At 58.5% G+C, this 20,035-nt stretch overlaps 4 protein-coding genes across 4 annotated transcripts; 2 read left to right on the top strand and 2 right to left on the bottom strand.

Annotated features, from left to right (window-relative positions):
• Nucleotides 1–37: 37 nt before the first annotated feature.
• On the top strand, nt 38–2,223 carry BXZ73DRAFT_107789 (YDR011Wp-like protein; the record flags this gene model as incomplete). Its single annotated transcript, XM_048017007.1, has 5 exons — nt 38–843; nt 902–1,253; nt 1,309–1,673; nt 1,734–2,088; nt 2,146–2,223. Coding segments are annotated over 5 exons (1,956 nt in total), but the record flags the coding sequence as incomplete, so codon positions are not given.
• Nucleotides 2,224–3,414: 1,191 nt separating this feature from the next.
• On the bottom strand, nt 3,415–9,958 carry BXZ73DRAFT_93313 (glycosyltransferase family 2 protein; the record flags this gene model as incomplete). The annotated part of the gene is made up of 10 exons (XM_048026632.1): nt 3,415–3,954; nt 4,007–4,327; nt 4,383–4,736; nt 4,790–4,923; nt 5,000–5,141; nt 5,195–6,226; nt 6,279–6,434; nt 6,512–7,168; nt 7,221–9,150; nt 9,627–9,958. The coding sequence occupies 10 exons, from the start codon at nt 9,956–9,958 to the stop codon at nt 3,415–3,417; spliced, it is 5,598 nt and encodes a 1,865-aa protein (XP_047871588.1).
• A 2,206-nt stretch (nt 9,959–12,164) lies between these two features.
• On the bottom strand, nt 12,165–15,706 carry BXZ73DRAFT_93312 (uncharacterized protein; the record flags this gene model as incomplete). The annotated part of the gene is made up of 11 exons (XM_048026631.1): nt 12,165–12,573; nt 12,630–13,267; nt 13,321–13,647; nt 13,735–14,124; nt 14,173–14,278; nt 14,335–14,501; nt 14,558–14,697; nt 14,737–14,819; nt 14,872–15,098; nt 15,150–15,433; nt 15,484–15,706. 11 exons carry the CDS (start codon nt 15,704–15,706, stop codon nt 12,165–12,167), a joined length of 2,994 nt encoding a protein of 997 aa, XP_047871587.1.
• A 1,378-nt stretch (nt 15,707–17,084) lies between these two features.
• On the top strand, nt 17,085–19,260 carry BXZ73DRAFT_107786 (uncharacterized protein; the record flags this gene model as incomplete). The annotated part of the gene is made up of 9 exons (XM_048017006.1): nt 17,085–17,258; nt 17,311–17,804; nt 17,855–17,998; nt 18,053–18,191; nt 18,255–18,451; nt 18,514–18,646; nt 18,705–18,863; nt 18,917–19,056; nt 19,119–19,260. The coding sequence occupies 9 exons, from the start codon at nt 17,085–17,087 to the stop codon at nt 19,258–19,260; spliced, it is 1,722 nt and encodes a 573-aa protein (XP_047871586.1).
• Nucleotides 19,261–20,035: the final 775 nt, after the last annotated feature.

Here is a 20,035-nt window from a genome sequence, read left to right as displayed (position 1 = left end):
CGGCGCGCGCACTGTCGCGCCCTCGGTCACCGCCAGCGACTCGGAGGCCAAGGAGAGGGAGCTCCGCGCGGCCGCGACGGAGGTCCACGACGTCTTCAGCTGGGCGCACCTCAACTACACCGTCCCCGTCGGCAAGGGCGAGACGCGGCAACTGCTCGAAGACGTCTCGGGCTACGTCCGCCCCGGGCGGCTGACCGCGCTCATGGGCGAGTCCGGCGCGGGCAAGACGACGCTCCTCAACGTCCTCGCCGAGCGCACCGCCGGCGGCGTCGTCTCCGGGGACCGGCTCATGAACGGCCACCCGCTCCCGCGCGACTTCCAGGCGCACACGGGCTACTGCCAGCAGATGGACACGCACCTGCACACGGCGACGGTGCGGGAGGCGCTGCTGTTCTCGGCGTGCCTCCGGCAGCCGCGGGAGGTGCCGCTCGCGGAGAAGGCGGCGTACGCGGAGACGGTGCTGCGGATGTGCGGGCTCGCGGCGCACGCGGACGCGGTCGTCGGCTCGCTCGGGGTCGAGCACCGGAAGCGGACGACGATCGCGGTCGAGCTCGTCGCGCGGCCGTCGCTCATCTTCCTGGACGAGCCGACGTCGGGCCTGGACTCGCAGAGCGCGTGGGCGATCACGAGCTTCCTCCGCGAGCTCGCGGACGCGGGCCAGGCGATCGTCTGCACGATCCACCAGCCGTCCGCGGAGCTGTTCCAGGTATTCGACCGGCTGCTCCTCCTCAAGAAGGGCGGCCAGACGGTCTACTTTGGCGACATCGGCCGCCGGTCGAGCACGCTCATCGAGTATTTGAGCGCAACGGCGCGCGCCACTGCGGAGACGCTGAGAACCCGTGAGTTGGCTTTCTGCCTCGTGGCGCTAGTGTGGGTATGCTGACGGAGGGGCTTTGCGCAGGGCTGAGTACATCCTCGAGGCTATTGGCGCCGGGGCGACCGCGACTACGGACATCGACTGGTACAAGGCGTGGCGCAACTCGCCCGAGGCGGTCCATGTCCAGGAGGAGCTCGGCGCGATCCAGGAGGAGGGCCGGGCAAAGGGCCCGGTGCAGGTCCGCCTGCACGGCGAATACCCGACGACGTGGCTCTACCAGATGGCGATGCTACTCCGCCGCGACGCCTCTGCGCATTGGCGCGACCCGGTCTACCTGATCGCCAAGATCTCGCTCAATGTCGCGGCGGCGCTCCTCATCGGCTTCACGTTCTTCCAGGCCAACACGACCATCCAGGGCACGCAGAACCACCTCTTCGTACGTCTCTTCCGTGCGCTCGCGCGCTTGCTGTTCGCTGACGGCCTGCGCGCAGGCGATCTTCATGTCCATGATCATCTCCGTCCCGCTCGCGAACCAGCTCCAGGTCGCGTTCATCGACATGCGCAACATCTTCGAGGTGCGCGAGCGCCACAGCCGGATGTACAGCTGGACCGCGCTCGTCACGTCGCAGATCCTGGTCGAGATCCCGTGGAACATCCTCGGCTCGTCGCTCTACTTCCTGTGCTGGTACTGGACCGTCGGCTTCCCGACCGACCGCGCCGGGTTCACGTACTTCATGATGGGCGTCTGGTTCCCGCTCTACTACACGACCATCGGCCAGGCCGTCGCGGCGATGGCGCCGAACGCGGAGATCGCGGCGCTGCTGTTCTCGTTCCTCTTCTCCTTCGTCCTCACTTTGTGCGTCTCTCTTCCCTTCTTGCGTACACTCCGTGCCTTAACGCTTACCCCGTTCCACAGCAACGGTGTACTGCAGCCGTTCGGCCAGCTTGGGTGGTGGCAGTGGATGTACCGCCTCTCGCCGTACACTTACCTGATCGAGGCGCTCCTCGGACAGGCGCTCGGCAAGATGGACATCCAGTGCTCCCCGGTCGAGTTTGTGACGATCACGCCGCCCGCGGGGCAGATGTGCGGGACGTACATGGGCCCGTGGATCTCCACCGCGGGCGGGTACGTCGCGGACTCGAACGCGACGGACGCGTGCCAGTACTGCACATTCGCCACGACGGACGCGTTCCTCGAGACGAGCTTCAACATCTTCTACGGCCACCACTGGCGCAACATGGGCATCTTCGTGGCGTTCATCGTCTTCAACGTGAGTTCCACTTCTCTTCCTTGTTCGTTGCTTGCTTACATTGATTGGCTGTCGCAGACGTTCGCCGTCTTCGCGTTCACCTACATCTTCCGCGTGCGCAAGGGCAGCCTCTTCAGCTTCCTTAAACACAGCTAATCTCGACGACCATATCCTCACGCGCATCTCATCGTCCCGCTTCGCTGTAATTTACGTCACTTATGCCCCTTCTTGCTTTCTTCGCTCCCCGGTTTACCCTCACGACGCATTGCCTCGCCTGACAACTAGACTCACTCACACCCTCACGCGTATCTTGTTTATAGACCGTCTCGATTCCCGAATGAACTCCTCGCCTTGGTTATCAGAGCATGTGTAGCATTGTGGCCCCTGGGAATGGCCCATATGACAATAATTACATCCACCTGTACGTTAGACTCGCTCTTGGATAAATACAATCGTCGAACCGTGCGATGCCCATGTATTCTCGCTGTGCTGACCCTCGCGCACCGCCCTCGGCGGCCGGATAGAAGGGTGCGCTCACATCGGAGCCAACGCAGCGTTCAAGTGAAAGGCACCCCAGCATATCCGAACCCGCACACGCACTCCGCTCGGTGCGTCCAAGGAACACCCAACGAGCTCCTCGCCACCTTCGGCATGGCACTCTGCTGCGCCGCGCCGTCCTCGAACATGCCCATCTGGCGTTGCGACGGCGTTCACGCAGCACCATCGCCGACGACACGGTGTAGCGGCGCGGATACATCCCCGCCGCGGCCACCGTCCTCTCGAACGTCTGGTGAGTGGTACGCGTGCGGCGACTCAAGTTCTATCAGAGTCACCCGGAATGTAAGCGGACCCTTCTCGACCGTGCGCTGGCGGGGCTTCCCAAAAGGGTCTGCGCCGGTCTGTTCATCGACGCCGCGTTGCTCCTCCACATCTCCGCGCCGCTCGACGAGGGGGAGAGCCTATTGAAGTCGAAACCTCTGTACCGCTTCAGGTCAATCCAGCGATCAGAACAGTTTACGTAAAAGTTCTTCTAGGATAGAGGAGAGCAGAGTACATGCATGTGCGGTGCGACGACGGTGGGGGGTAGTGGGGGCTATACTGTAATACGAGGGAGAGTGCCAGATTCGATGCTGCTGATTGATCAAGGAGTGTCCGTGCTGTCCATACTAAACGAAGAATCCTCAGACTATAGTGCGGTGGATGTACCTAGGGCGTGGCGTAGATGGGTGGGGGCAAAAGCGGAGGGGGGCGTCTGAGCGTCCGAGCTGCGAGGTGGGGGAGGTGTTCGTATAGTCGTAAGGGATCACAAAGTCCGAAAGGAAAGAGAAGAGTACTAAAAGCCGACGCTCAGCCCGCGCGGGAGAGCAGTACGCGGTCGATGGCGTCGTTGATGACCCGCTTGCGCGAGGACAGGTCCTGGCCAAACTGCTCCTCGAGCCGACGGCGGATCTCCCTTTTGGTGACGGTCGTCAAGTCGGCGTGGCGGAGGTGGTCATCGACAGCGCCCTCGATTTCGGCATCTGTGGGCCCAGAACCGATCAAGTGCTGGTCCTCTGGGCTCCGTGAACCCGGGATTTGGACGTCGAGATAGTTGGTAGTCGGGCGGGACGGCGCGGGCTGGTGAAGGACGCCGGGGGTCATGACCTGCGAGAGGGGTGTGTTGCGGCCGGAGTGGTACCCAGGTGGCGGGTACATCATGCCCATCTGGCCCATCTGCATCTGCGAAGGCGCAGGCGAGTATGCACGCGACATGGCTGGCTCGTACATCGTCTCGCGGCCGTAGATGGACGCCGTGTGCGACTCCGGGTACTCGTTGATGTGCATCTTCCCGGGAGGTACCCACGAGCCAATGCTGTGGTTCGACTCCTTGTCCCAGAGCTCGTTCTCCTGAAGAAGACGTTAGCATCAGCCGTCTCCGCCGGATCGGGAAAGTACGTACGTAGTCATTCCAAGACTTGAGAGGAATAGACCTCGGGTCGAACTTGCCCTCGTCGTGCACAACGACCTTCTTGCCGGACTCTCCCAAAACGATACGCGTTTGACCCCAGGAGAAGTCGTCCATGCGCCAGAACGAGTAGAGAGGCAGCGCGAGCGAGAACACAGGAATGGCGAGGATGTAGAACACCATCCATCCAATCATGTCCCACTTGCGGCGAAGGACGAAGACAAGCGCCTGAAGACCATAGACGGCGGCGATAAGGATGATCGACAGCGTCGGGATTGTGGCATGGTTGGCGGCGAGGTAGATCAGATAACCGATCTGTGCGTGACGAGGTGTTAGCACGACGTAGAGAAGGAGTAGAACCTGGACATACGTAGGCGACGGTAACGGGCTGGATGATCGTGGACAGGAGATCGATCATGACGACGAAGCGCATCGAGAAACAGCAGAAACCGCAGAGTTGGTCGAGGAAGACCAGCTCGCCCAAGTTGTGCACCGTGGAGTTGATCCAACGCCGACGCTGAGACAGCAGAACCTTCCAGTCGTCCGGAGCGACAGTGTACGCGTGCGCGTCGCGGACGAACTGCGTCTTGTAGTTCGAGAAGTGCTTGAGGAGCAGCGTCGTGAGGTAACGATCTTCACCGAGATGCAGCAGGTTCTTCATGTGCAGCGTGTCGACGCGGTTTTCCGAGTAATCCTGGATAATCTGGTTGCTGATGAAGAGCGGCTTGTGCGTGTCCGGTGTGCGGAGACGGTAGAGCGTGAAACAACCGGGCAAACAGGTGACGGAGCCGAAAGGGACTCGAACGACTTGGCCATATGGTGAGAGATGAAGTACTCGTAGACCTGCATCATCGTGATGAGCGACTGCTTGGCGTTGGCCAGCTCTGTTTCACCACAGCATCCGAGCACTTCTTGTCATGATCATCCTGCATGCCAAGTCAGCATGAGTCGAGACATCACGCAACACCACTTACGCAGAGATGAGACGGTTGAGGGAGAGCGGCGCGACAGTCGTGTCGGCATCAACCATGAGACAGTACTCGTAGAACGTGGGGTTGACACCAATGACGTTCTTGATCTGGTGGTACATCTCCAGCTCCAAGGGGTTCATCGGGGCGTTGAAGTGGACCTAAGTTCCGGGGTGAGGGGATGTACTTGGACAGTTACTCGAATGTCTCGTACCTTGTTCAAGAAGTTCATCAGGATCATCTGCGAGTCACGCTTACCACGGTTACCAGGACGTGACTTCTCGCCAGGCTTGCCGCATTTGACGACGACGACGTACGGCACAACGTGGCCCGCGGTCTCGTACAGGCCGGAGAAGACCTTGCCCATGTTGTGCTGCTTCGCGCCTTCGCCGAGCGACAGGAAGCTGAGCGGCTCCGCGTCGACATTCGGGTTCGCGCCAAGTACGTCGAGCACGATGCGCGGCGTGGGCATGTCGTTGCCGGAACCGACGACCATACCATCGCAGATGATGAAAAGAAGCTTCCGCTTGTCGTCGTACTTCATCTGCGCGAGCGAGTCGATAGTCTTCTTGATAGACGATGTGCCTTCGGTATAACACGGGACCTGGCAGATGACGAACTTGTCATGGTCCTCGGGCGCACGCGCAGCGCTGAAGTTGATCGAGGCGATGAACTTGAACGCGATGACGCTGACCATCATAATCGAGAGCGCGAGCAGGATGTATGTCGCAAACAGGCACTGCGGGGAGTTGCGGTTGTCGACCTTGCCGAGGAGGAACAGGTTCCGCAGGCAGACGCGCTGGCGCTTGAGGACATCGCTGTCGATGTTGAGCGAGTCGAGCTGCTTGGTGATATCGGTGCCGGCGTTGTGCTGGAAGAGAGAGACGATCGAAGAGTGCATGAAGTTGGTGTCGACGCCAGAGGGGGCGACGGCGCCGGGACCGAGGTTGGCGACGGAGGGAGGGTTCTGCACGTACTCCGACAAGTCGTAGACCATGCCGTTGTAGATAGCGACGGAGTCACCGGACGAGGCGAGAGATTTGATCTGCTTGGGGCTGTAACCCATGAAGCCGACACGATAACTCCAACGTATCGTCGTCATCGTCTCGAAATACCAATCAGGTCGAGGGTCGGACGTCCACGAACGGAAGTCATGGTACTGCGCGTTCTCATCGGTGTTGTTGCTGGAGCTCAGGACGACGTACGGGCTGACCGAGCCACTGACACCGTTGCACAGAGCAGAGACCTGCACTCATAGTCAGCGATCGCTCTACAAGGCCAACAACGAAGCGACGTACCTGGACCGGGAAGATCTTGTCCGAAGACGCACCGCCATAGGTGAGAATCGACTTCGTGGGCACGACGCTGACGAAGCGCACGTGGTCCGCCACGAGACTGGACAGATCGAAGACTTCGCCGCGAATGGACGTGTAAATGTTGTTCGGGCTATTGGTCTTCGAGTGCGACGCGAGTTCGGACGTGTTGAAGATGTGTTCCGTGGGGCAGATGAGGGGGAGATGATGGCGATGACGAAGATGGCGGCGCCGCAGACGAGCCAAATGATCAGGTTGAGTGCGAGCTTTTCGCGCCACGCTTGCCGAATGTCGAGGCGCTTCATGCGACCGATGTGGACCAAGGCGATGTTTGGGACCCACCAGGTGAGGATCCAGCAGAGCATGACCCATCGACGGCGAGCCGAGGTCTCCTTCAGCACTTCGGTCGTCTCGCCCTCCTGAGCCTCGCCCGCGATCGCCTCCTTGTCGAGCAAACCCTTCTGGTCCGCGTTTTGGAACATGTTCCGCGAGGGCGCGTACGACTCTGTGCCAAAGTTTGAGACGGAAGCGTCGTCCCGCTGGCTCGTATAAGCACTGCGGCCGTCGAAGTCTTCGCTGCGGAGCGACTTGCGTTCGTCGTAGTCTTCGTACATGTCCGCGCGCTGGAAAGGAGAGGCATTGGCGACGAGCGGGAGCTGTTGGCTGGAATTGTTGTTGAATGGGTCCGCGAACTCGTTGTGGTAGGGAGACTCGGCACCGGGGACTTGATAGGGTGCGTAGGGGTCCCCGAGATTGCGAGCGTCGAGTCCGGCCTCCGCTTCGGCATCCCGCATACGATTGCGCTTCATCTCCTCCGAGTCCTTGGAACGGAGGTCATCCTCCAAGCGGCGGAACGCGGCTTGGGAAAGGAAGACCTGCAACGCCGTCAGTAACGCCGTCAATAGCGTGCGCACAACAGGAACGCACCATTGATAATCCCAGAACGATGTCCCGTTCCTGCAAACCGAGCGCCTGGAGGGTGTTCTGGACCTTCGTACGCGAGTCGCCCTCCCCGACACCAACTGACTGAAGCAGACCGCCGTACCGGTCGGTGAACTCGTCGGGGGTCATCATCGCCTCGAACACGTTGACGTTCCTCCGCGCGATCTCCGAAAGGCCGACACTGCGCACTTGAGCCTTGACGGAACGGCCTTCCATTTGGTTCGGCAGTTGCGAGTCGTTAGGGTTGATGCAGAAGACATACCACGACTGCGTGTCCTCCAGGGTCTCGAAGAGTACGTCTAAGGCCGCGCGGAACTCGCCCGCAACACAGGGAGCGCTGCCGCTGGAGGGCGTATCGTCGTCGTCGTCCTTCTTCTCGTCCGGGTCGCCACCCTCCTTTAGCGTGGGCATGCGCTTGATCGTATTTTTGCGACGAGTAGAAGGCGCGCGCATCGGCTTGACCGGCTGCTGCGCGGCGACGATCGTGTCCTCGTTCCGCGGGTGGGCCTGCGTAGCGATGGCCTTGGCGGAGAAGAGACCGCGGACGAAGGGGTTCATGGAGCCGGAGCCATCGGCAGCGGGTGCATCGGTGGCGCCCGCACTGGTGCCACGGAGGAGGGAGACGAAGTCCGGGTTGAGGGCGTCGAGGTTCTTCTCGAGGAAGCCTTGCGCGGAGTACGTGACAGGGCCATTGTAGTGGCTCACCGTGAACGTCGGGAAGCCTGAACGGTCCATGCCTCCAGACTTGAAAGACGAGTGGTTCCCCCATCGCTTTGTGATCGCTTCCACCATCGTGTGGTCGGTCTTGCGCGGCATGCGGCGCGCTTGGTCGTCCATGATGTGCATGAGACCGCCAGGGCGGTTCTGGAGGAGACGCACGCATTCCGAGTTGTCGAAGTAGGCGATCTGTGGGACGAAGCGGGAGATGCCTTCGTTGTTGTACTGGGTGACGTGGGCCTCGAAAAGGCGTTTCTGGCAGAAGTTGAGCAAGCGCTCATTCGCGAAGTTGACACAGAACTGGTCAAGCGAGTTGGGGCGGCTCGTCAAATTCTGGGGGCCCGGGAGGTCGAACAGACCGATGAAGGTCGCAAAGTCGTCGCGGCATAGGCGTTGATTGATGTGCTCATTGAGCCAGGCGAAGAGGAGGGAGTAGAGGGTCTTGGCGAGTTCGTCACGGTTGTCCGAAGCGCCGTCGGGGTCGAGGAAGACCGTACACAGTTCCTTCTTGACCAGCTTCGTCTTGTACGACAGCGCAGCTTCAAGCGCCCCGGCCTGCACGCCAAGGAATTCCGCAACGATCTCGAGGACGTCGAGATTCCGTACAACAGCCGCGTCTTCGTTCCGGTGGCGATCGATGGTGAACTCCAGGTTACCGAGGTGAAGGATGGCGGCGATGAGCTGACATGTCTGGGCGACATGCCGCTTGGAGAACCCAACGTTCTTCAGCGCGACCTTGAGCTGCTCGAATCGCACAGCATCATCGTTGTCTCCAGGACCTCCCCGACCCGCAGTCCCGACTCGTGCTCCAAGGTAGCGGTACTGAGTCTTGTCGGAGAGGTGCATATGATGCCGCTCCTCGGGCGACGCGCCGGCAATGAGGTAGTAGAAGATGTGGAAGTTGCGCTCGCCTGAAGGGGCACCGGCGACACGATTCCGCTCGAGATAGTAGTCGAGGGTCTTGACACCAGAGATTCGGCCGCGTTCGGTGAACTGGAGCTCGGTGTACTTGCCGAAGTGGGACGCATTCGGATTGAAGAGTGTGCGCGAGTTTCCGAACGCCTCGAGGACGAACTCCGCCGCGGGGACTTGCTGGCCAAGCTTCGCGCCCTTCTTGCCCGGCTGGCTCACGCTGAGCTCGAGCAGCGTCTTGATCGCCAGCCGGCGGTTTTCAGACTTGCCGCTTCCTGTTTCACCGCTGCAAGCACAGTATGCGTCAGCATACGTCAAGGTAAGCATACGCCAAGTAACAACATTTCTGCCCGGGCTGCCCATCCAAGCCACACGGCCCCGATGAGACTCACACAGGCTCTCCTCACGAGAACGAAGAAGGAACAAACGCTCCCCTCCCACTTAAACTACCAGCGGATAATTCGATCGGGGCGGTCAAGGCTGATACTCATGACGCACAGCAGCAGGTACCACCGGCTGCCCCAGATGAAATGCTCACCGATGCACGGTCAAGGCCGTACACTGGTTACCATGCTTCATTTCGCAACGGTCTCATAGTGCATATATACTCACAGTGCATAGGCCAATACGATGATCGATGCTATGCACTGCGATATCTCTGTCCTAACCGCTCATCCCCGTCAAAGGCCCTCGATGGGACATTGAGAGGAAGTAGGACCTTGACGAGACACTCGAAGAGAGCAATAAGATGAAGAGACGTACGTGAAGAGCATCGACTGGTCCTGCGCCGTTCTCCGCATGTGGTAGTACGCATTGTTGGCGAGTTGGAAGATGTGGGGGGGAAGGGACGTCCTGTCCGGGTTCGTGTCGCGGTACTCGGTCGCGTACTTGTGGAGAACAGCGTCCGAGTTGCTCGCGATGTACTTGTGGGGGTTGACGGCGACGAGGGCGTTGGATCCGACCGCAGTGTAGATGTTGTCGGTCATGAAGCGTTCGCGGATGCAGGAGACGATGATGTCCTCCGACACCGGCGAGAGCGTCGCCAGGTCGGCGACCTGCTCCAGCTGCTGATGCAGAGTCCCCTGCCGGTTCATCGTGCACCCCGGGTTGCTCCTCGAAGGGGTCGACGAGTGGTGGGGTCCTGGGGTTGGAAGGAAGGGAGAAAAAGAGGGGGAGAGACGGGCGTAGGGAGTTCCGTTGGTATGGCAGTGTGAAAGCGACGGCGGCGGGGGTGTGCGGGATGTTGCCCCTCCGCGCCCGAGTCGGACTTCGAACCTTTCAGACGCCGGGCGCCCGCGTCGGCAACGGATTGTGGCACTTTGAAACCCAGCGCAGCAAATTTAGATACATTGAGACTCCGAACGAAACAATCACTCCGTCAGGCCACAGGCAATTGCATCATCGCCCGGCGCTGCCTGATGTTATTCGCCTCGAAGCGGGTCCTCGCCGTCCGGAGTTCCCATCCATCGCGTTGCTCAACGTTGTCAGCGTTGGTGCCGACAGTCGCTGGTGGGACAAGGCGCGGAGCCGATCGAGACTTCACTCGCTCAGCGTCGACGCTGGCCAAGCCCGACCGATCCAGAAACAGCCCACAGACGCCGTCCGGTCATCGTGCATCGTGTTACACATCCTACAGGATCCCCACGCAGCTCTATAAAAGTAACGCGTGTGAGTGGTTCCCAAGCAGGCTTCGCTTCTCCGTAAATCCCGAGCCCGGCGTAGGCTATCCGGAATATGTCTCGGAGTTTGTCCGAAAACGACTCTCGGGCTTGTGCACGGCCTGGTATGCCCCTTGCGATGCAGAGTTTGAAAGGAGCATACAACAAGTCCGCGCCAAGCGCGGACGCTGCCAGGCGGTGTGCGAGCGAGCAGGGCCGTTCGCCATCTTGATGGTGCTGACAGTGCTGACCCATGGGCCATGACCACAGGTCGGCGGGTTAGCAAGCCTTCCGGCGGCAGGAGTAGTAGTTGGCCATTTGCGAGACTGGGAAGTCAACAACTAGACGACGTCGCAAACTGGCATCGAGAAATGAAAACGGAAGGCATCATGTCGACGATTCGGGGTCCTCCTGAAACGTGCGCTGGCACACCCCGAATTTGAAGCTGTGAAGCCTCATCGGCACGCCACGACGCGTGCAGCAAGAAGTGACTGATTGGAAGTATACGGGGCAGGGCTCCAGGCGCGAGTGCTATCAACTTGACTCAAGTACTTAAGAGCTGAATGGTGTCTTGCCCAGCAACAGTATGTGCTACTTCGGTCTCGGCGTTTCTGTCTTTACTCATCACGGCATTATATAACTCAGAATTTTCATTTCAGGCCGCCGACTGTGTTACACCATCCGCAACGGATCGGTGGCCGATGACGTCAAACGTTGGCGAAGCTGTATGAAAGGCAATGCGTCTGTATGATGAATCGATGATGCTTCCCGTCACCTGAATGCATCTATCGGATTGTATCCCCGCTGTCGGCGGATTGCAGTCCGTTTGACCTCCATCAGCAAAAGGTGTTTTCCATGGTAGCGCCCGATAACACGCGACACCGCCATATCGGGACAGGTCATCTATTGTCTGCGCGACAAATGATGATAGCAGAACGGTAGCATGTGACATTCATTCGTCTTTGCTATGACATTTGATCGCATTTTGTGGCCGCATACAGGATATGATGGATCTACTACAGGCACTAGTAGTGTAGACAGAAAGCTGTAGTCGATGGTATGATAATGATAATAGACGATCATTCATTCCTCCCAAGGTGATTCATGGCGCGCGCGGGGGGCATGAGAAGTTCGTATTGAGCTATACGATCGGTTCGCGAGCGCGCGAACAGTGCGCGCCGCAAAGAACGCGGTGCGCGCGAAGATACGCCGACCGATGTCAGCGCGGGCGTCTGTCCCACTCACGGGCGGAGTGACGAGTCCGCTCCGTTTTCCGACGTTCATTGAGCCCGTCTCCTCTGAACTTCCGCCGCACAGCTCAACACCGGACCCCCTCCGCGAAGCTCTCCCACCCCGTCTCGTTCCCCTCCAGCCGACGAACAAGTACCACCGCATCGCGATCCTGGTCGCCGACGGCTTTGATCGCGCGCGGCGCAAGTCGACAGCATAACGCGCCACGCTCAAGGTCGGAATAGCGACCACATGGGCAGTCGGGTAGTGCTGCGGGTGATGGCAGGAGCAAGGGCGGGCCGCGGGCGATGGCAGGAGTAAGGGTACTACGAGGTGGAGTGTATATTGTGGGTGGGTCGAGAATGTGAAAGACAAGTCGAGATACATACATCGTCGGGCAGAGTTGCCAGCCTCAGGGCCGAGCATACCCCTCTGCTTCGTACTCGTCGTCTTCATAGTAGTCGGGGTCGTCAATTATCTCATAAGCGGGGCGCTCTACGAGATCGTCCCCCTCATTCTCCTCGTCTTGCCGCTCGTCGAGCTCTTCAAGGGCTTCGAGTTCGTGAGCAAACTCGGCTGCCTCCTCCTGGGCATCTTCAGCATCGTTGTCTTCGTCGCCTGGAGGATGCGAAGACGAAGGCTCTTCAATGCCACGTTCCGGAGTGTGTCCGCCGGCGTCAGGAGGACTTGGGTACGACTCGGGGGTCACGAGAGGGCCTTCGCGTAGCGCGTGCTGTCGAGATTGCGCGATCGTCACGAACTGCTCGCGGTGTCCGACGCCGCCGCCAAGGTATCGCATGTACATATCTCGATCAACAAACCTGTATGAGATCACACGTGAAAATACAGACAACCCATAGCAAGGATGGGTACTCACATGCAAGCGTAGTAGTAGGCATAGTCAAGATTGTCGGAATCGCAACGTGCAAGGCGCGATTCACCGAGCAGCCGCTCGGTCTTGCCGAAGTGGAACGCTGGAATGAGGTACGACGCACGCACGACGGTCGCGGGATCGAGAAATCCGAACGGCTCCGTGCTGGCGTCATTGTGTGGGACGAATTGAAGACGAGGGAGGCGGCGTGTGGTGAAACCAGACTGAAGTTCACTGTCGACCTTGAACCAACGCACCCAGAGAACGTCCATGCTTGAGGAGACTCGGAGCACTTGTGATGCTGCAGTTCCCGGGATAGTAGAAGTCCTAGGTCGAGCGAGGCAGGACACCGTGAGGTGGAAGATGCTGAGCACACGGGCGTACGCATATGGATGATCAGAGGACTCGTCGGGGGCCCATACCATGACGTCCGGGTGGGTTCTTGGATTGACCGAGTCTTGATTGCGGCGCATATCGTACGTAGTATAGTTGAAGCGGATCACCTTGTGCGTGTACAGCCTTGAGTCTTCGATCCGGAGATCCCAGGCAGTAACGTCCGAGCGTTCGTTCAGCAAGTGCTCGGGGATCGCGTTTGCTGCGAGTAGACGAGGAAGACAGTGCGAACGGAGGAGAGGGAGGAAGTTCTAGGCAAGACATACATCAGAATTGGCGTAAGAGGGCATATTTTGGGTCTCACCTCTAGTGCGGGGTCGCCCGCGTTCTCAGCAAGCCAGTTATAAATCCTCACGATATTGCGGCGCCCGTTCCCAACGTCGTACCTTGCATGCGGATCCGATCCTTCTGCGTTAAAGGGAGAGCGCTCAGTCGGAAGCTCAGATGGAGTGTCGCGACGACGCTCGAGGGACTCCTGCAGCAGGGCACGAGCATCTTCGCGTTGTCGCTGAGCCTCGCGACGTGGTGTATAGTCGGGGTCGCTGTCTCTCAGATGGCGAAGGAGCTCAGCGCGCCACTGGTGGTTCGCTATCTGCGAAACAAATTCCACTTTGTTGGTGCGTGGATAGAACTGCTTGACGACTTGTGTTCAAGCTCGCCCTAGGGCAGTCACCGGGTCAGCACCTGGTTGAGTATGATAGAATGAGAAGCAGCTTACCGTTTGAGTGCTGCCGCCGTCGAGAGGGCCAGAGTCCTCGACAGTATCTGGCGCGTGGCTCACCCCGTGGAACTTTGGCCGCTCCCATATGTTGCATGGCTTCTTCTTCCTCTGGCCGTCCACATGCTGCGGATCAATGGCAGCTTCGCGGCGGAGGCGAGCTTGAAACTCGTTCTTCGACTCGTACACTTCGTAACGCGTGCATGTCGTCTTGAAGGCTCGAAAAGCGTCGTACATGTGCGTGGTGGCGTCTTTGAAGATGTCGACAGTAACCTCGGTGTGCAAGCGGAGCTTCGCAAGTGCGTGCCAGTTGGCCAGCTCGAAGAGGAGCCCACTGATCACCGCGTCGTCTTTGGCTGGTAGGAGACCTTGAAACGCCGGAATGATTGTCTAGAATATCCTGTCAGCAGCGACTTGATATTGATATTTAGTCCCCACCAAAAGAAATGCCTCGTAATCGCGGGCAGCGAGTCGCTTGCGATGAGACACATCATGCGAGAAGCGCCTGATTCTGTCTCGACCGAAGGTAGGTGTGGCGCGCATACTAGGGGAAGAGGTTATGGGATTAGCCCGAGCAGGCAGATAATGACAACTACGTACCGTGTGTTGAAGGACTGGAGTGCTCCTTTGCCATGAGATTCCAGCATTCCCATCAGCTGCTGGAACGTCGCTTTCCAGATGCCGAGTTCAAACTCGTGCATCACATCTGGAACGAACAGCCTGTAGGTGTTCACTCCAAACTGAGACAGGCGCGTTGACAGTGCGCTCTGTGCGCATTAGATCAGCTGAGAAGTCACGGTTGATTCGATTGAAAGGCACTCACTCGGATCGGGATCAGGGCCATGTCGTCGAGGTGATGTTTCACACATTTTCCGGCCAGGGATCGACCCTTGAACACGGCTCGTCGTGAGGCTTCAATGCGATCGTGAACCTCGCTATCGTCGAGCCGTGCTCCGGGAGAACCTAAGCTAGATGCCAACAGCTCAGCATGGCCGGCGAGACCAGTCTCGGAGATCTTGTCCTTGTGGATGAGGCACCGATGGCATGGATGGTTGGAGAGGGGCCGAAGCGCAGTCGCCAGCATCCTGGCGCCGTAAAGAGTGAGCCGAGTATCGAATGAAGAGCGAGGGGACTTACTTCTCGGGATAGTCCGCTGAGTAAGTCACGATACGGGGGAAAATACGACGCTTGACACCGTCTCCGCACATAAGGACGATACCATGTTCGTACGCGTGCATGAAGTCGTCGTCGAGGAGCTTTAGCCATACCTGTTGAAAGAGCTCCCGTTTGCAGAACTTGAGTACCTCAGGCGAGGGCGGGACTCCGTATACGCTCTTGTAGAAGTCCTTGAAGTCGTCGGGAAGCTGTAGCTCACTCAGCTGCCAGCGTAAATCAGAGTGTTCGTAAGAACATACCTCGGGGATGTATGCCAAATGGTGCGCAGCGAACTGTGATGGGCGAGCGCGAACGTACTTGGAGAGGTTGCCCAAGTACATGTATATAGGCCAGAGGGACGCGGTTCCGAACGACGCCAGCTGTGTTGCATCTGACCAGAACTTCAGCGGTAGGATGACATACTCGAGGTCTTCTGGATCGTCCGGATGACGCGGCTTTGAGTGCAGTTCCTTGGCCTCCTTGAGCATGTCGTTGCAATTGAAATCGTCTGTGAAAATGCGTATAGGGGGAGAATTTTCGTCCCCTGACATGATTTATTAGCATATCAAACATGTGAACGATGTGACGACACACCTTCGGGACTCCAGAGCAGAATATGTGGGAGCCAGTGCAGCTGTTTGCAGTAGGAGGTGGTCGTGTCCATAACAGCAGCTTCGACGAGTGCAAGTAAGCGACGAAACTTGAGGCCGCGCACCACATAAACCGGGTGCGCGGCTTCGGTCTTGTATGGCGAATGCGTCTTCGGAAGGGGGAGAGGAAGGCCATCTTCTTCCCAACCGTGACTCTTGCTAAACATACCCGTGTCGTCCTCGTAGTTATCGAGTGTTTCGTTGATCTGCGCAGCGGAGAACCCGCCCTCCTTGATGGACTGGTCACGGAAACCCGGAGAGTCCATGACGTCGAGCAGGTCGTCGAAGTCGGCCGCAGTCTTGTGGAGAGAGCCATTCAGCCACCAGTCTGAGAGACGGTGCTGCGCGATCGTCCGGAACGGAGACTTGAGTGCGTTCTTCGCATCGCGACCGTGCTTGAGAACTTGCTGGACGTTCTTGACAAGCCAGGCCATTGTCTTCGAGCGTGGGACTTTGTCAGCGCGATTGGTGTTCGAAGAGAGGCCGGGGGCATCGCAGCGATCATCCAAGGTGAGCTCGGCTTCGGGATCTTCCTTCGGCGGTGTGTCGAAGTAGCGGCGGAACACCCGGTAGCCGTTCATGGGTGTCTCGAACTCGTTCCTCGCTGGTTGCCAGTGGTGCTCCGCTGCAGCGTCAGAGGTGGGGGAACTCGCCCGAGACGGCCGAGACGACGATGATGTGGGCTGAGGGGGAGTGAGATCACGAGCTTCATTGAACTGGGCCGGAAGAGTATTGCTACTAGACGGGACAAAGTCCGAGAAGATGCGGGGAAGGCGGATGCGACGACCGCTGACGCGCGATGTCGGGGCGTGATCTTCTGAGACCCCTGCTGCAGGACCAGGGGATGCTTCTTTGTGCGCTGCCGGAGTCCAGAACTGAAGATGCAAAGGTCAGCATGCACTTGCAACGATCCGATCAACTCACCCTCGCAGCCTGGGCGCGTGTCTGCCTGTCGAGTCGCTCCGTTCGGGCGCGTTTCTGGCCCTGCTCTTCCAGCTCAGCCTTGCGCTTGGAAAACGTAGCTGCGCTGCTAGATTCGTTTTTGAACTTGCACCATCGGGTCTCATGGACCCCAAGGCCAGCATGGTCGTTTGCTTGATACTTGCATCCGTTGACGCTGTTTTTGCATGCGTAGCCAGGCATCTGCTGGCTTTCTCCAATCCTCAGCGCGATTCAAGAGTTTGCGATATACTCACTTTGCAGAGTGTTGTGTTTTCCGCACTGCCAGCCGCAACGACTTGGGAGATCGATGTCCGGAATCAAGTCGGCGATAGGCGCCAGAGCCGCGCGGCCGCGTGTGCCTTCCATCAGGTGAGACAAAAAGCAAGAAATGATATTACTCACCCAAGTCTTGTGCGAGTGATCATAGGCTATAGCATCAGGTCATTGCATGCCATTGCGGACCTCGTTGCTTGCTGAACAATAGGCAAACAAGACGTGTGGCGTGACAGACACGGGCGCGTGCGTGGGTGTGAGCGCCTACTGGGCTCTGTCCGCGACCGCCATCATCCCCTGCGCGCGATGTGCCACTCATGCTCGCGCGCGATGTATAAAGAGGCGGTGAGCTCCTCCTCACTCCCCACCCTCAGCATCTCGCTCACCGCACCCTCACTGCTCTCCGTCGACATTCACATGGCCTTCAACAGCCTCTCGCAGACCGCTGGAGTGGCGCGCGCCGCCGCATCCTCGGCTGTTCCCAGTGGTCAGCCTACGCCCCAGGTAAGTTCAACCAGTATATGACCTAATAGTAGTGTGCTTATGCCTCATCTAGACTCCCAACAATCGTAACGGGGCTGGCCGTGGCAACAAGAAGCGCAAGTCCGCTGGCGCCAGCTCCCAGGATGGCGTGCGCACCGCCCCCGCACCTCCTGTCACGCCGTCTATCCACGCCTCTGGCTCCACCATACACCAGCCTCTCACCCCGCGCTCGGTGCCCAACGGCATATCCGAGTACGCCATCTCTGCCGCCGCCGCCGCCGCCTCTCAGTACTACATCACCCAGCCGGGTCCGGTGATTCAACCTACCGACGCTTCCGGTGGGCAGCCGCAGTACCCTTCGGGCCTTCTGCCCGGAGGTCAGGCCATGCCTGCGCCCATTCAGGCCGTGTCGTCGATGCCACCCGCTCACACCACTGCACCCCCAGCGCAGCTTATGCCGCCTCCGCCTCCGCCCGCAGGTCAAGCCGCGCCCGCGGCCACCTCGCTGCACGCCACCGCGGCGCAGCAGTGGGAGCGCTCTGTCATGAGCCTCAGTACAAAGCTTGAGTCAGTAGGTCTCAGAAAGCGTTCAGTCTGCATGCTAACGCATCACATAGCCGCCTTGAACGGCTCACCGCGGGCTGCGAGAAGATGCACGACCAGTGCCGTCTGATCGTTCGTCTGGGCGGTGGATTCGTTCCTTATGCAGAGGTCCTTCCCAAGGGGTTGGCCGCATACTGTACCGATGAATTCTCGATCAGGTAAGCACACTCCAAATACGCATTTCCACACACTGTTACCGACCACTCCGATAGCACTCACGACAGGGACGATCCCATGTATCGTTACCAGCACAATGTGTGGAACATTGTCTGGGAACACTTCCCTCAATTCGAGGATTACGTCGAGTTGCTCGTTGAGAGGCCTCAAGTACTCGGCCACATCGCCAACTACGTAAGCCCTGTATCCTGCTCTTGTGTCCGTCGGGATTAACTTTGATTCTATTACTTCTGGTAGCTCACACGTCTCGAACCCAAGGTTCGAGGCGACGACCTGACACGACTTCGATCTCCGATCATCACTCTCGCAGGGATCGAGGATCCCGGAAACAATCTGGCGAACAACAAGAGCGCGCGGGGGTTCAACAACCCACACACGGCCCGCCTTCTGACCCCTTACTACAAGCTCGACGAGTTCGATAGGGACCCGACCGCGTAAGCTGAACGTTTCGGCAGCTTCTCGTACGGCGGATGTTGACCATGCTTACTATCTTTAGCTTCTGCAACGACGTCAACAATGGCGTCATCCCGCTGCGCGCCAAGAACTTCTTTTCCGCCTTGTACAGTACGCGCGACGCTCTCCCCAGGCAACCTCTTCCTGGTTTGTTGAAAGGAGCACTCATCGTCAAGGTACGTCGCACCATGTGGACGAATATCGACTACTAGATGCGCACTCACACATCTACAGGCTTACAAGGCGATCTTTGCGAGTCCCAAAGCCGCAATGCGCGGGGACGTTGGAGGCCTGCGTGCCCGCAAGTCAAAGGGACAGGCCCCCCTAACCAAAAAGTACCATCTGACTGCTGATCACTTCAGCCTGTACAGTGTTGTGTACGTCGCTAGTCTGGTAAGCCCTGCACTTCAATCTGGCATCTCATCGTTAAGCTCAAATTCTTTCAGGTGCGCTTCTGCCTTACCAGCGAGCCGGAATGGAGCGACACCGACGGCTTCTGGGATGTGCGCGACTTCGTGCTCAAGCTCACGCGCACGGCACAGAGCCAGAAGCAGTGGAAGGCGGAGACGACGACGTGGTGGATCCAGTAAGCCTCCGTTCCACACGCTATATTAAGACGACGTCAGCCGATACCCGCATTCATCACAGGCACCTCTTTGGCGACATCGCCCTCACTGTCGACGAGGAGCGCACGCCCTTTGATGACATCCTCGACGCGGGCTCAGATGAGGAGGTCCCGGAGGGTGGCAATGACGGTGATAACGGCGACGACGGCTTCGACTCAGAGTAGAAGGTATGTTTCAGCCCTCATACGTCCTCGCGTCGTCTCGCTCATTGCTTGCACCACAGGTATACTGTAGTACACCGGCATTGTGGACATCGCATTGAAGAGTACCTATTTGTTTCCTGAATGCACACTGTAGTCCGCCTTGTAGAACGCCGCTGTTTCGTATTTACCCCGAATGGATTACTGCGCGATTGGATTATAGTACCTGTGTGATTATATGCGAGCCCCAGTGTACGACGGAAGACGATAATCTTCCGCAGGGTGCTGTAGGTTCTCTGTCATCTCCTCCGCTAACTCTGACCTCTTATCGTGTAGCGCTATCATCTCATGCGCCGCAGATGACCGATATACGGTCGTGCGCGCACTCAGACTTGATAGCCCTGCCCGCGAGAATCGATCATCAGTTGATAGCGGAAGAAGCAGACGGCCGTACAATACGGGATACTGCATTCTTTGGATACTAATCTACCTTCTATTGTCTTCGCTAGCACTAACTATCGTACACTACAAATGCCCCAGTGCACGATCATACACTATCGTTTCCGCACCTACTTTGCTGATGTCGGACATTCTCCGAGTGCGGAAGCCTGAGCCGGGGACTTTCCCACGTCCTCGCCCCAGTCAGCGCGCTTGCTCTTCGGTGCATCTCTCTTGGCCGTCTCCACCCCGACGCTCATGTGAGTGCTGCTCTCGACTTGGAAGATGGAAGAAATTTCTTATCCTTATCGGTGCAAATCGTAATGTCTATGGTTCTAACATCATCAAATTCAGCAGTACT

This window comes from Epithele typhae (genome assembly GCF_022376455.1).
Source record: "Epithele typhae strain CBS 203.58 chromosome Unknown BXZ73scaffold_124, whole genome shotgun sequence".
NCBI lineage: Eukaryota > Fungi > Basidiomycota > Agaricomycetes > Polyporales > Epitheliaceae > Epithele > Epithele typhae.
This window is presented reverse-complemented; position numbering and strand designations above follow the sequence as displayed.